The following is a 14,686-nucleotide window of genomic DNA, read 5'->3' on the forward strand; positions in this document are numbered from 1 at the left end:
CATGATCAATTTGAAGTTGTGTACTTGCCCCCTTACTCGCCATTTCTAAATCCTATAGAGGAATTTTTTTCCGCTTGGAGATGGCGTGTGTATGACTGCCAACCACATGCCCGTATGTCTCTGCAGGCAATGGAAAAGGCCTGCGGAGACATTGAGTTAAGGACAATCCAGGGACGGATTCGGCACACAAGGGGATATTTTCCCCGATGCTTGGCGAGAGAAGACATTGCTTGTGATGTTGATGAGATCCTGTGGCCAGACCCCAACAGACGGCAGGATCCATAAGCCCACTTGCGTACAATTGTGTTTTTCTGTGTTTACAGCAGTGTATTGTTTGTTTTATTTTTGCTTTCACTGAATTTACTGTACTGTAAAATACACTACTGTAGTGTAATGATTTTGAATTTTGAAAACGTGCCCTCTGTGGAACTGAATAAAAACAGTGAAAACGAAAGACTGCAGTGTTTTATATAAAGTAGACTAGTGTGTTGCTGCTGATCTGAAAGTGTATTCATATGATGCAAGTGGGTATCATTTTGTCATCACAGTGACATTTTGACAGAGGATTGTTAGTTTCAATTTGACATAGATGTGAACGGTTTATTTCCTAGTGTTGTGTCTTACTTGCTTGTGTGTAGATTTTTGACACAATGTGCCAAGTTTTGCAAAACAATGTTCAAGCAACGGGCAAAAACTGTAATAATAGCTATAGTTTGCCTTACAGTTGTAACATATGTACATTTTTACATATATTTATATTTAATTTTCTTGACCTTTTATCCTTTCTATTTCTTTACTCAATGTTTTATTTTTCACACCAGTCTTTTAGCGCAGCTTTGCATTTCACCTCACATTTAGCTTGTGCATGTGACCAATAACCCTTGGAAATGAGCTGAATTTCTCTCCTTAGCTTATATATGTGTCATGATTAGATTGTAGATATTTCAGTGTAATGAAAAAACTAAACAGTCAATACAAAACAGTATACAACAGTATTCATATATAATATTCCTATAGTGGAAAGATGGCTGTAGTGCTCAATTTCATATATTTATTGCACCATATCTTATATTTACAGGCACTGTTTCTCTTCTGGCTTTACTATAATATTTCATACTCGTGCAGACACTTGTTTCAATATGAATTAATAATTCCACCCCACCTTCGTCAGAGAAATAAAGCTGCAGTTTTGTATTTAACCACCAGATGGCATGAGTGAAAATCCCAGCAGAACCGTCTGACAGATCTGTTTGCAGAATGGTTTCCTGCTTTTGGTTCAATTTAAACGTTTACGTCTTATATGAATGTACAAAATTTTAACTATGACTACATTGTAACTATGACTAAGTTTGCCGTCTATATGAAGATAAAGAATATAGATAATGAAGATAAATGACATGATTCACTTTGACACTGACCAAATACTCATGTTAGAGGGAACGGAAAGTGGAGTAGGGACTTTTTGAGATGACGCTTACTGTTTTGTGGTCTAGAAGACTAAAGCAGGGGACAGGAGGGAGCAAAAGGAGCCCTATGGATACAAAGGAGCTTGTGCAATAGAACAAAATATAGAAGCTATACCATACAAAAGACAAACCACTTACAGTGACTAATGGCATGTGGTTAGCAGTTGTCAAGGCAACTGGCCAGCTATCCACCAAGGGCACAGAGACAAACAGGAAGTAGAGTGTGAACCGAGAACAGCAACTGAAACTGAAACAGCAGTTAGTGCTCTGGTTTAACTGAATGAGCTGTGTGTGTGTGTAAATCTGTTTACACTGTCACATTGTGGGGACTCCCCTTTTGTAGTCCCCATAGAGTAGATCATTTCCATTTTAGGGTGAAGACTTTCTTTAAGGTTAGGGTAGCTTTAAGTTGGGGTTGGTCTCCAGGAAATGAATGTAAGTTAATGTCTTGTCCTCTGAAGTGACAGAAACATGACTGTGTGTGTAAAACAAAGACAAAAATCTGAACCATACACAAGTGTTTTCCACTCTGCACACACACCCTTGATATTCTTGTGTAGTCATTACGTGCAAGGCCTACTCATTTGCATATTTCCTATCAAACTGAGCTCTAACCCCATTTATCCAGTAAGGACAGGCAACATGTCCCAAACATTGAAGACGTTTTTACAAGACTTTTTATCTTCATAACAGCAACAGATATGGAAGAGTCTCAGAGGATCTTATAAAAGTACAAAACTGGATTCTGAACTTTATGAGGGCACAAGATAAAACTGTCAGCAATATGAATTCCTGCTGCATGTCATAAAGCACGTTAAACACCTCAGAATAAATACAAAAACAGTCTTTATTCAGATGTTGATTCACATGTAGTTTTCATAATGTACACAGAATAAACAGGTGCGATGTGATGCAGTTAAAACCTCTTCGCTGCATGGCTAGCAGCCGAGCTAATCACTTCTGTCTTTGTCCTTTCAACTGACTGGTAATATTGTCCTTTATGATGCGCGCTGAGCGCAAGATGGAGACTCGGTTTTAACTGCAGTAATTGAGTGGCTCTGAATCACATAAAGCAAAAGCAGGTTGGAAAGATCAACAACTAGATGACGGATCAATTATTGATAACATAATTATATTCCTCCCGACATACAACTTTCACTGTTGACTTCTGGCTGCAATGACATCCCTTTATACACATAACACAGAAATGGACTTTACTTAGAAGTGCACTTTAGTTATTCCTTGCTAGACCTCTTTATAACAACATGATCAGGGTTTTGAGGCAATGTGAATTATAACGAGGTCTAAATATTTCATTATTCAAGTAGAAGTCTTGATCATTTTGAACTCAACCCATGCGTCAGTTTTGAAAATATGAAATTTAATGTAATGTTTGCACTGGTGTTATGGCCTAATATGCATCATGTTGTTTAGGTCAGGCCACCGTCAAGTAACACACATGTAAGTTTGCACAACAGCATCTGATTTGGTCATTACAACGACGGGGTTGTACAATTCCCAACAGCTATTTTTAAATATCACGCTCATTAAGGATGTGAACACTATGACGTTGCTGGAGATGAAAAGACTCACATAGACAAATGCGTTGTTATAAAGGCAGGTGTTTGTAATGGCTGTTGACAAAATGCACACATTGCTTTAAATATTGGCCGTGTATTGCAGCCTGTTGAGCAGCCTTACCCTCGAGAACTATCATGAAGTGTAACCATGCAGAAATAGAAGCAACCTTTCAGTATGTGATGCAAGTCTCAAACAATAAAAAGGCACATGGAAGAAACATTTGGTAAAGCAAAGCATATTCCGCGTCTGCTATGAAGTAAGGCCAAGCCTGTTTGATTCAATGAGAATCTTAAATAAGTTCACCATGATAGTAATGTGCGTCCAGTGTAAATCTCTAGTGGTTTAGTTCAAAAATCACGGCAGATTCCTATTCGTCCTATTGTTTTCCTACAGGAACTTTTAGAGCTGTTCCCACTGGAGCTCTGCTAAAAGGCAGGCTGGGAATGAGGACTGTGCTTTAGCCTGCTAGCTGGAAATTACATTTCTTACTAAATAATATTGAAACCATTGAGCTCGCTCCAATAATGGCACGTAAAACAGACATTAATACAAGAAATGTCTTCCATTTACAGCCATAGTGCATCATTCTGTGCATGCATTTGCACTTTAAGGTGTGTCAAAATAAGGATTTCATCTTTAACACGAGGATTAAGGCTAGTGGCTATTGTACTCTAAGCTAGGGAAGACATGGACTGCGACATCTGTGCACTAAAATCAACAGGGAAATAGGATGTTATGAGCTGAGAAGAAACTGTAAAAACAAGTGTGACTTAAAAAAAACAAAAAACAACAGAGCTCCACCTCTGCTGGAGACGCAGTCTTCTGGGATGGCAAGATATTCACTTTGAATTTGCAGAATTAACTGCACACTTCTATGAAGTGTTAAGATTAACCTCGGAGACTCGATTCTCTAGCCCAATGAGCTTAAAGAGAAATATTCTGACATATGAGGATAACGCGTTACTCAAAGACTGTGAGTGCATAGAAATATGGCCACACGCCGCCTGCGCTCAATCCATGTTGGGCCCGAATAAAATGTCTGAAAGCTACCTACATGTGATCCTAGCAGACTAAAGCACAGAGCCAGCCGCACTCTATCAAAGGCACATGTCTTCAATAAGGCTTTTTTCCTCTCTCTTTCTCACACACACACACTCACACACACACACACACACACACACAAACACCAGTGCTGTCTGTAAGGTGCTGAAGCTGCTTGCAGGCATACATACATAAGAGCTATGTACATTATTAACACCAAGAGGCTGAAGAGAGGAAAAAACATGAATACATTTTTCACAGTCTGTCTATCAGCGAGTCTGTCATTCTGTCTGTCTGTCCGTGTGTTGGTGGGTTCGTTGTCCTGAGGTCTCCAGACAGACAGACAGACACACGCCTGCTTTCCACTGCAGGGCAAATCAGGGCTCGATGAGGATATTATCATTCTTTATCTTGACAGAACAACATGCTTTTGATTCTATTTGCAACTTGCTGCCGGTAAAGCTGGTTTGCCAACAGAGACGGAGTTTCCCATACATTGTCGTGTGCATCGCTTTGTTATGAACGCAGATTGCTTCTGGTAAGACAGAATCTTTGTTCCATCCGTGTGTCCAAGTAAAGCATTTAGTGCAATGTTTCCTGCTGACACCAGAGCTTGCACTGTTTTGAGACAGCAGGTCACAGGTTCTAATGCTTCATAGTGAGTAATCTTTAAATGGCACAGGGCGATCTCGCAATTTTATGAAGGAGATTCAAACAATGTATATGAAATGCAAAAGGAACTTCCTGTGATCAACTATTAAGGGACTGTTTCACATAATAAGTGGCTGGAGACTCTATACAACTTAAAATTACAACACACTTGATAGTATGAAGACACAGTTTCAAACGTACAGCTAGGCAATACCGACTAAAAGATAATTCATTAAAAAAATAAAATAAAATCACATATGTGCTGGAGGTTGTGCAATAAATTTTTTTTTTCTTTCATATGATAAAACTGGTGAATTTCATTCATATAGGCTAAAATGTTAGCGCAAAGAAGCATAGAATATTAACTACCAGTGACACACGGATGATTCTGTCGTCTAAGAGGCCAGATGTAGTCCGAAAACGGATGTGGACATGGACAGGCACACAATGTCCTATTTATTCTGTCGTGTGTGTGGTCTCCGTGGTTATACATCTTGAGCTGCACACGGATGGTCCGCTAACCCTTGCAGACATGGGCAGATGATGAACTTTACATCACACAGAACCTCGCATCCATGCAGATGCAGAAATAATACATTGGGCTCGCCAATTAGTGGGCAAGTCAGCATTTTCTCCAATTAAAAAGTAAAACTGAGAGAATTCATGGCCCAGACAGAAGCTACAATAGAATCAAAGATTTTGAAGCTCGCCCTCTTTAGACTCCACGCTGCCCTGATGGAGAAAACTCTCCATTGTTCTGATGCCCTGGAAGCAGTGATGATAATCCCTCATCTGGGGGTTCAGAGGTCAGGAGGAAGTGACATCAGAGGTTTTCATGATGACACTTGCGCGCATCTCATGGGTGTGGCTGCTCGCCGCAGACAAAGGAGAGTTCTGGCTGTAGGCTGGCGTCCAGCCGTCGGTGTGGTAGCTGATGAGGGGGGCCGGGTCTCGCGTGCTGGTGACCCTGAAGTTGGGCTTGCTCGCACTGACAAAGGTGGCCATGCCAGGAAGAGAACATGTGGGAACCCTGAGAACTGATGTGTTATAGTCCCGCCTCCAGACAGCACCGACACCCTGTCAGTTAAAACAATGAAAAAAGGAGAAGAAGAAGAGGAAGGTAACACAACTGCATACACAAAACTACAGTCAGAGCCACAAAGGCTGTGGTTAATTTCTGACGTATGTTGTGGTGAAAATGTGCTGGATTACTGTGTAAACACAACATCAAACACACCACCGCAAAAATTATCATCCATCTGAATCAACACCTCTGTGACACAGTCAAAACATCTGTACATTATAAGCTTCACAGGATGTTGTTATGGAATGCATTAGATATAAAAGTGCCATTGTTACTGTATCCAACAAAGACTGCACAGAAAATTCAGATTAGATTTAAAAGGATGTTTTTACATTTCTACATATGTTTAGTGAATAGAGTCTGGTGCCTTTGAACAGGTATATAGCGACTGTTACGGGTTAAACAAATTGGATCTTACTGTACAAAAAAAAGTTAACTCTCTGTTGGGATCCTTTCCACACCGCTGTCAGACACTTAAAAAATAATCTGAGCTTTAGTGGACATCCTTTTTATGATGCAGCCCTGTTTCGCTGCTGCAGACTACAGCGCGCTCGCTCAATACTGGACCACTTTCAAAAAATGTTCTCCCAGTTAGTCACAAAAAAACATGGGAAAATAAGAGCCAGGCTGAAAAATACTCAAGACTGTACTGTTACTAATGATGAGAGGTAGAGTGTGTGTGCATACACTGTGGGCACAATGTACTACAAAGGGCAACCTCAGATCTAACTGTTAATGTTTGACAGCCACAGTTCCTGACAGGGCCCTCCCTTTTCTCAGTGTCTCGCAATATTACAGGAAGGAACACACACACACACACACGCTTCTAGCAGTAATGGTTGAAACAGGTAAAAACCTGTTTATCTGCAGATCAGAGCAGTTAATAATTGATGCATCACTCTCTCCTCTGTGTATACATGTTTATTAGACCCACCTCTTTAGTGTCCTCTGTGTCACTGTCTGTGTCGCTGCCTGTACAAATAAAGACACACAAACAGTTATTATACAGTTCAGGAAATGGCAATTTTGCAATAAGTCGTCAGTACAAGGAGGAAGAAAAACAGGCAGAGAGAAATATATGGAGAGAGGGAGAAAGAGGAAGAGTTCAATAAAACCTTGATTTTAACCAGAAAACCATCCTGTCAGGCTCAAAGCCAACAGAGCATTTTCCTCTGTTTTCAAAGTTCAAAGAGTGCAAACATGTACACACAGTAGCAACATGTGTATGTTAAAGTCAGTCAAGTAAAACTCATTTTTGGGGATTTTAATTTGAAAACCCTGGTCCCTAACTCTCCAAATCATGGCAGTGATTGAGAAAGAATAAAACAGTAAGGAGGAAGAAAGTGTAAACTGGTAAAGCAAACTCTTCCTGAATGACTGGTTGGGAAAGAGAGAAAATGGATACATGCAGGGCACTGAGACACACAGACCTCAGGGTGGTAGTGAAACGATTCTTTTCACTATACTTTTTTGAACTGTTTAATTAGTAATTAAATAGTTTTAAAAAAGTAATTTAATTCTAGAAAAATCCATTCTGCTGCCGTTTCAAAGTTGAACAACAAGTCAAGTCAAATGAAATTACTGTCTGAAGTCATGATCGTCTTTTATGTTTCACATCTATGGTTGGTTATTGTTAACATTCAGCTGGTTTGCTGTTCCCTGCTTAAGATAAGATCTGGTAACTGCAGACACTTGGATGATGTAATAGGGGATGACGTAATGACATGATATTAACAGTTGATGGGGAAACCATCTGAATCACAGTTTTGGGTGTTTTTTGCTGGCTACTCAAAATGAACACCAGAATGAATCCAGACCCCAAAAAAAACAACAACAACAAAAACACCTCATCTGAGCCCTACAGCCAGATTTAGCTGTGTGTTTTAAACACACGTGTACCTTTAACCACACCCTCATAAGTTGTTCCACTGTGTGTGTGGTTACCACCATGTTCCAAAATGACTTGTTGATCTAAACTGTGTTTCTGAAAAACATCCACAGCTACTGCTTCTACAAACCTGGTCCCCATGTTAACTAACCTACTCATGCTTTTTCTATTAACAAAATGTGGTAAAGCGTGGTGTGTGAGCATGTGTGTGTTGTCTCACCGCAGCATGAAGACACAGGAGAGATCTGGAGCGGATAGGAGTGGGAGGAGCTAACAGTCTGCTCTTCGTTCTCTGTGGTCACTTCAATTGTCTGACAGACGAACGGCAGCTGCTCGTTGGTGATCACGTAGTCTTCTACTGAACTGTGAATGGCTGTGAGCGGACAGACATGGATCTGTTATGACGGGCTGAACACATGAATTCACTCTCACGCAGTAAATGATTTACTACTCAAAATGGCTTAAGTGTGTCGCAAGATCTAGTTACACATCTAACCACTGTTGCGAGATAAAGTGCACCCATCTACTATTCGTACACATCAAAAACCCACATGTTATTCAACATTTATAAACTCAAAGAACTGCTTTGATATATAGCTCAATGCCACTGTGGTTGCATGGCAAAGCTTTTAATTGCAATGATTCCTAGATGGTGGAAAACATACCTGTTACCAATACAGGAAAACAGCAGATCCTGCATGTACTAGTACTCAGTTAGACAACCAGACTGCCAGAAACATTGAAATGTAAATAGCAATATGTTTTCACATGTCCATATGTAACACATCCCAGCAGAAATATAAACATAGGTAGGACCCTAAAAAGTTACAAGCTATTAATAAAGAACACACTGGTGTAGTACCTGATGCACTGTCAGTCACTTTAAGCTCTACAGTTTCCTGCTTAACCGCTTCCTGTTTGGTAAAGTCAATAGGTCCAACATGAGCATCAGGAAGAGTCCTGTCTGGAGATGGAGAGGCTACCTGATGGTCAGAAGTGGAAAAAGAGAAAGACAGTTAGCGGAAAACCTTTCATTCAAACTTTCTAAAACACAGAGGTTCATTTCTACCAGTCACACACACAGTATGCACAATAAACTGTGTAATTTAACTGTGATAGTGACAAACTCTACTAAGACAGGTGGGATGTAGTGACCCAGGGCAGAGACTTGTTCAGGTATTAGGCTATAAAAGTGTACTTACTCCAACTACAGTATCTGATGCAACCTGATGTCTGGAGCATGTCAGGCATGTAAACGCTCAAATGATACCGACCAAAACATACAACTACAAATAATCAACCAAATATTAGACAAGCACTCCTCATTCCTAAAAACCTAACTAAAAAAAGTTGGCGTCTTGTACGTCAGCATTCCTGTTTAGCAGACTGAAAAGTCTGAGGGGGGAGTGTTGGGATTTCATGCTCCTCTAACTCCTATTACTGATTTCCATCTTCATTATTTCTTACATTAAGTATATTTAAGTATATCTTATATTTATTATTATAATGAATAAGCACATTAAAAGAATTTAATTCAACACAATTATAAAGCCTTTAATGTAATATGCCTTTTGTAATGCACAATTCCCATATGTAAAATTATATTGAATTGACAGAATATATGTCATATAAAAATAATACTACTAATAATTGATAATAATGTCAGATTTACAAAGGGAGGTAGCAGCTATTTGTTTTTCTTGTGCACTGCTTGGAGAGACGGAACCAACTCCCTGGCAAACGTCTGTGTCATGTGGCAGCCGGAGCCAGCGATGATTGTTCATGTTAGATACTCGGGACTGAGTAAGACTTCCAGAAATCCTTTGCTATGCTTCGATATGCAGTCAAATGTTTCTGCGATGCATAGCAAGTCGTAAAACTAGTACACAATTAATTTATGAGGCCTGAGTGAGAAATCAGAAACTCTTCTTTTGCGCAGTTATTATTCTCATCATGCCGTTGTTCTTTCCCACTTCTTGTGAGCAGAAATAAAATGTTGAATGAATTTTAAAAACTGGTTAAGTCACATGTGAACAACCTCTTGACTATCCTATCTTGCAAATGTTGTGGGTTTCAAGTGTAAAGTGGCTTTTACGTGTGTAGCTACCTCTTTGTTTCCCTTGGGCCTCCCCTCCTTATCTGTCTTCTTCTTTCCTAAATGGACATTCAGACAGAAACACTGTCTTAACACAGGAATTATCAAATTATAAATATGTTCTTTCAGGAGACATATATCAAATCTAGAAAACTGAGAGTTCTTAACACTGAGGATCAGCTGTAGTACTCACCTTTCTTCATGCTTCTCTCTGAGGAGGAGAGCATCTTATAGACTCTGAAGGCATTAGTTCCCTTTTTGATGCTTTTATCCTTCACCTCCTCGATGTCTGGCAGGCTGTTCATGGCACAGCGGAAATTAGCCTTCCACGTCTTGGGATCTGGACGGTCTATGCCTGGCTGGTATTTACCTTCACAGAAACAGAAATCAACAAAGACTAACAAAGTGCTTCTTTATTACTGCAGATGGCCTATGTCACAAAAATAATATTTGATTTATGATTTTTATCATACATTAATCAGCTTGCATTTGCTTACGATTCTGCTTTCTGTACAGCAGTTTTACATAGGGAAAGTTCTATACAAATAAAGTTAGTATTATTTAGTTTGACAAACCTAAACTATTTAGTATGATCAAACCTTTTTTGATTCAAACAAAACAAATGTTTAAAAAAAGCAAGCAAGACTCTAGCTTAGTAACATATTTACTGATGCAGCAAGAAATTGTGGGATGTTCTACTCTCACAGAACCGCTGTGTGCTTCCTAACAAAAGGCACCTTAAGGGAAGCTTCCTGTGGCCTAACAGAAAGGGACACTCCCACATTATTTTGCTTTCTTACCTAAAAATATTATGCAAATCAAAAGTTTGTTTAATTTCAGAAAGAAAAATGGTGGGGGGGTCTGGGAGACATGAAAATGAAAACCACTGAAAAGGAGAACCACAGAGTACATCATTAGATCTGTGTATTACCAGTATGTATGGCCCATCTCATGAAGAGCGGAGCGTCCTTCTCCAGGTCCCAGCCGTGACGCGCAGCATGCATCCATGGGATCTGGAAGATTCTCTTTTCCTGGAGATATTTACAATTTGTCAGCTCATGAACCATAATATAAGTGTGTGTGTGTGTGTGTGTATGTGTGTGTGTGCGCATCAGTGTGCACTTACTTTGTTTACCCATTTGAGCCCCGGTATCTGACAGGAGTTGATCTGTTCCTCCAGCCACGGTCGCATCCTCATTCTCTCTACTGGCATGGTGTCCTGTGAGCGCACACAAATTCAGACACAAACAAACGGTTATATATATATATATATATATATATATATATATATATATATATATATATATATATATATATATATATATATATATATATATATATATATATATATCAATACAAGGATAGGTAACGGTGTAGAAACTAGCAAGAGACTGCTAGATTTTCAGACTAAATGAAATGATTAGCTGGTCTTATTACAGCCCTGTTACAGCCACAGATACCATCCTTTTCAATTTTGTGGCAGAACATTGGATTTATTGATTGCTGTAGGGATGTAAAGAGAATTTCATAAAATACAACTTCTAAAGCTAAACTGCCTACCGCAGCTTTAAATTTTAACAGACAAAAAGGGTTGTAATTAGCACAGGTAATGACACAAATACCAAAATATAATGGTGTGTGGCCTACTCTGCCAACCGATGTCAGAGGAAGCAACCACTTAAGGTCATTTTTCATACAACTGTCATTCTTTGTGAGCAAATCAAAGGACACAGCTGAGTCCACTTTGTCTGTGTTGTAAAGATAAAAACTGCTTCCCAGGTTTAATTTGTTTTATTAAGGACAGGTGTCATAAAATCTGCAAAGAAACCTGTCAAACCATGTCTGTAACTGCCACCACGTAGGCCGCTCCTATCCACAACCAAGGCCAAGATATTAAAGATAATATTTTAAAGGAAAAGACAAGAGTAGGGGGAGGGGCAACAGAAATAATTAAATGAAGATAATAAATGTAGGACGGTTATTTCAAAAAAGGGTAAAGCGATCTTCAGCCACCCCGCTGAAGATCGTACCCTCTGTTCTGAATTTCAGTTCAGAACAGAGGGTACGATCCCTGTAGTCTAATGTGGTCGAAGTCTGGTGGACCAGATCGGCCGGTGAGCGCAACACTCCCCATGCCTGGTACAGTGAGCCACACTGCCTACTGACATGACAATGAGTTCCCAAACAGGTCAAACAGGGTGACATGGCACAGCACCAAATACAAAATATTATCCCTTGTGAGCTACAGGGTTGAAACTTCCAGCTGCATCCTGCTTACTGCTCGGTGAAACACAGCAACAACAGTAGAGGCTGGCTGCAGTACAATACCATCTACTCTATATTACTCTGGCCAACATAAGTTTACAAAGGTAGTATTATAAATAGTGTATGGCACGGTAGTTAAGTATGTTGAATTGGAAATGTGTATGGCTGTATTAGTGAAAACATATGTAATTAATTTTGGGGTTAAAATGCAAACAAGGTAAGAAATCATGAGGGTAAGGCATGAAGTCAGCCTAAACTAGTTTCAGACCAACCCTGCTGGTTATAAAAACTGTGTGGCAATGTGTTTTTTCAGAGTGCACAGTATTTACTATCCCTGATTTTCTTTAAAGTAGGTAAATGACATCCGTGACCAGGCTGTATAAATTCTTTGAATATTGAATCATATGTACAATGGCTTCATGATAGCTCAACCCTGTGATAACTCACACAGTTTAGTGGTTCCTACATGCACTCCAAATAACAGACTTCAAAGGCCTTGAATAACGTTACAACATGAATAATAAGTCCATTTCTCCACGCATAGCAAAACACAAATATAGCTTTCAAAATGTCAAACTAAACAAAAGCAGTCCGTCCGACACTACACGTTACCAACATTTAACAAATGCCTCTGACTTTCAGTAAATCCTAGCAACAGGTTTAACGTTATTTGGGATCAAAGTTTGATTTCGCTAACAGCGTCGTGTCAAAAGTTAACCGCGGTCTATTTGTCTGCTGTCTGCCAGCGCGTTGACCCTAAAGCAACAGAGCCAAAAGTGAAAATAAATGCCATAGCTAGTCAACAAACGCAGAGAAAAACTACAGTACTACTTTCACTTACACAGCAAGCTCGGGATCCGTCATGTCGTCCTGTGGGAAGCCTGTGTGTGAGCGTAAGTCAAAGGCGTTAATATGCGGAAATAAAATGTTACCTGTTCGGTTTGGACGGCCTGTAGCTTCGCGGTCCTGCTGTCACAATAATACGCGCAGCTGGAGTTGGACGTTAATTTATTTGTGGGTTTTAAGTGGAAAAGGGAAAGTGTGGCCGTCGTTTATTTCTGTTTCTGTGTCCAGACCGAAAGCAAAACAACGGCTGCTTCGGGAAGTGGGGGCTCGAGCTGGAAATCCCCCTCCTGCTCTCGTGCTCGCTCGCTTTGGGTCGTTCTCGAGCGCCGTCGCGGAAGTCTCTTGGCTGCGTGCGCGCTCCCAAGGAAAAACCCATCACGAAGAGTGCTCACTCTGCTGTGCTTCTTGGTACCACGAAAATCAACACAAGCCTCTTCCCACGTTTTATTTATTTAGTTGCCTCGTGTACCTACCGTGTACCTGTATATATATTTGCTACATTATACTCTCAATACTCATTTATGCAATTCAAACGAACCAACTTCCCAATGTACATTGGATCGTCATTTTTTCCACCCGTACCTTACAGACTCTGGTTATGTCAGGTTTAGGAACACGGTGGATATTACACCTGTACGCAGATAAAATACCGTGCTAATTACTGCAAATACTACTAAATAGTCTACCTACCCTTAAAAATATATATGGTTGAGTGAAACAACTTAAGAGCGTGAAAAACTATTGATAAAGTAGGGGTGTATGTTGAAACTTGACGGCCACTTTTGAATCGCTTTCTTCAAAAAAACATAGACGATCTTTGGGCTGGATTTCATTTTCACTTCCTTCGTCCCCCATCACAACCCTCAAGTGCAGTTCTGCGCGGTTGATGCTAGAAACGAAACCAGAAACTTTAAGCTAGCAGCCGCCTATGTGTGGATAAACATCCCACCTGCAGTTATTTGGAAAGGGTTTTCCCTTCATTTGCCTGCGCTGGACTGATGTCCTGCAGTCAGAGTGCTTTTGATATTGTACGACTTTCATTCAGGACGCTAAAACTGCACCTTTGCAATTTCTGATGAAAATGTGCACATTATTAAACATGCAATTGTATCTAAATAGTTTATTATGATATTGGTAATTAAATCACGGTTAGACTGACATTAAGCATTTTAAAAGGTTTAGACACGGCAGCATACAACCTGCCTAATATTATGACTTTATTTACATGTGTCCTCTTTAAAATAGAGATATATGAATGCATGCAGCTCTGAAAGCGTCAAATCTAAGTCAAGGTTAAGTGCTCTTTTCAGATGAATTAATGACCATGAAATTAATAATTTCTGCCACTGTTCGGTCCTAACATGGCTCTTTCTAAAATGGGTTTTGAAGATTAGGCTACAGGAACAGATAATTGGATGTTTTTTTTTTGGGAGGGGGGGGGGGGTATATTCTATCTGCAAACTAAAGACGTGTAGGCTAAACTGCTCGGGCATGAGCAGCAGAGATCTGCACAAGGTCTGGGTTATCTCTTTCTGACACACACACACACACACACACACACACACACACACACACACACACACACACACACAAACATGCGGCAGCTGGGGAGGTGTCTGATAAACTAAGACAGACAAGTTTATACTTAAACAGCAAGACTGATGGGCCATGACTGAAAGCAGGCATATAGACAGGTAAAAGGACAAAGCCATACTCTACATCATACACACTGTGTGTGTGTGTGTGTGTGTATGTATGTGTGGTAAACA

General features: G+C 40.0%; 1 protein-coding gene across 3 annotated transcripts; it reads right to left on the reverse strand.

The window, feature by feature from the left end:
• Positions 1–2,295: 2,295 nt before the first annotated feature.
• On the reverse strand, positions 2,296–13,220 carry irf2 (interferon regulatory factor 2). 3 transcript variants are annotated; one of them, XM_046030447.1, is made up of 9 exons: positions 13,004–13,218; positions 10,933–11,025; positions 10,738–10,837; positions 10,000–10,176; positions 9,819–9,865; positions 8,574–8,694; positions 7,932–8,084; positions 6,758–6,795; positions 2,296–5,816 (listed from the first exon to the last, which is right to left on the reverse strand). In XM_046030447.1, the coding sequence occupies exons 2-9, from the start codon at positions 11,017–11,019 to the stop codon at positions 5,547–5,549; spliced, it is 993 nt and encodes a 330-aa protein (XP_045886403.1). In that variant the 5' UTR covers positions 11,020–11,025; positions 13,004–13,218; the 3' UTR covers positions 2,296–5,546. The 3 variants fall into 3 exon arrangements, 2 of the variants coding, with proteins under 2 accessions (XP_045886403.1, XP_045886404.1); XM_046030448.1 differs by having other exon boundaries at positions 12,913–13,218; XR_006821825.1 differs by lacking the exons at positions 2,296–5,816; positions 6,758–6,795; positions 9,819–9,865 and having other exon boundaries at positions 7,948–8,084; positions 13,004–13,220.
• Positions 13,221–14,686: the final 1,466 nt, after the last annotated feature.

This window comes from Micropterus dolomieu, linkage group LG19, assembly GCF_021292245.1.
Source record: "Micropterus dolomieu isolate WLL.071019.BEF.003 ecotype Adirondacks linkage group LG19, ASM2129224v1, whole genome shotgun sequence".
NCBI classification, from domain to species: Eukaryota; Metazoa; Chordata; class Actinopteri; order Centrarchiformes; family Centrarchidae; genus Micropterus; species Micropterus dolomieu.

What these genes read in the sequence shown, in the direction of transcription:
- irf2 (XM_046030447.1), bottom strand. Translation starts at nt 11,019, where the DNA reads ATGCCAGTAGAGAGAATGAGGATGCGACCGTGGCTGGAGGAACAGATC. An exon ending in TCCTGTGTCTTCATGCTGCG is followed by an intron (nt 6,796 to 7,931) that starts GTGAGACAACAC and finishes TTATTTGTACAG; the next exon opens with GCAGCGACACAGACAGTGAC. An exon ending in ACACAGAGGACACTAAAGAG is followed by an intron (nt 5,817 to 6,757) that starts GTGGGTCTAATA and finishes TTTAACTGACAG; the next exon opens with GGTGTCGGTGCTGTCTGGAG.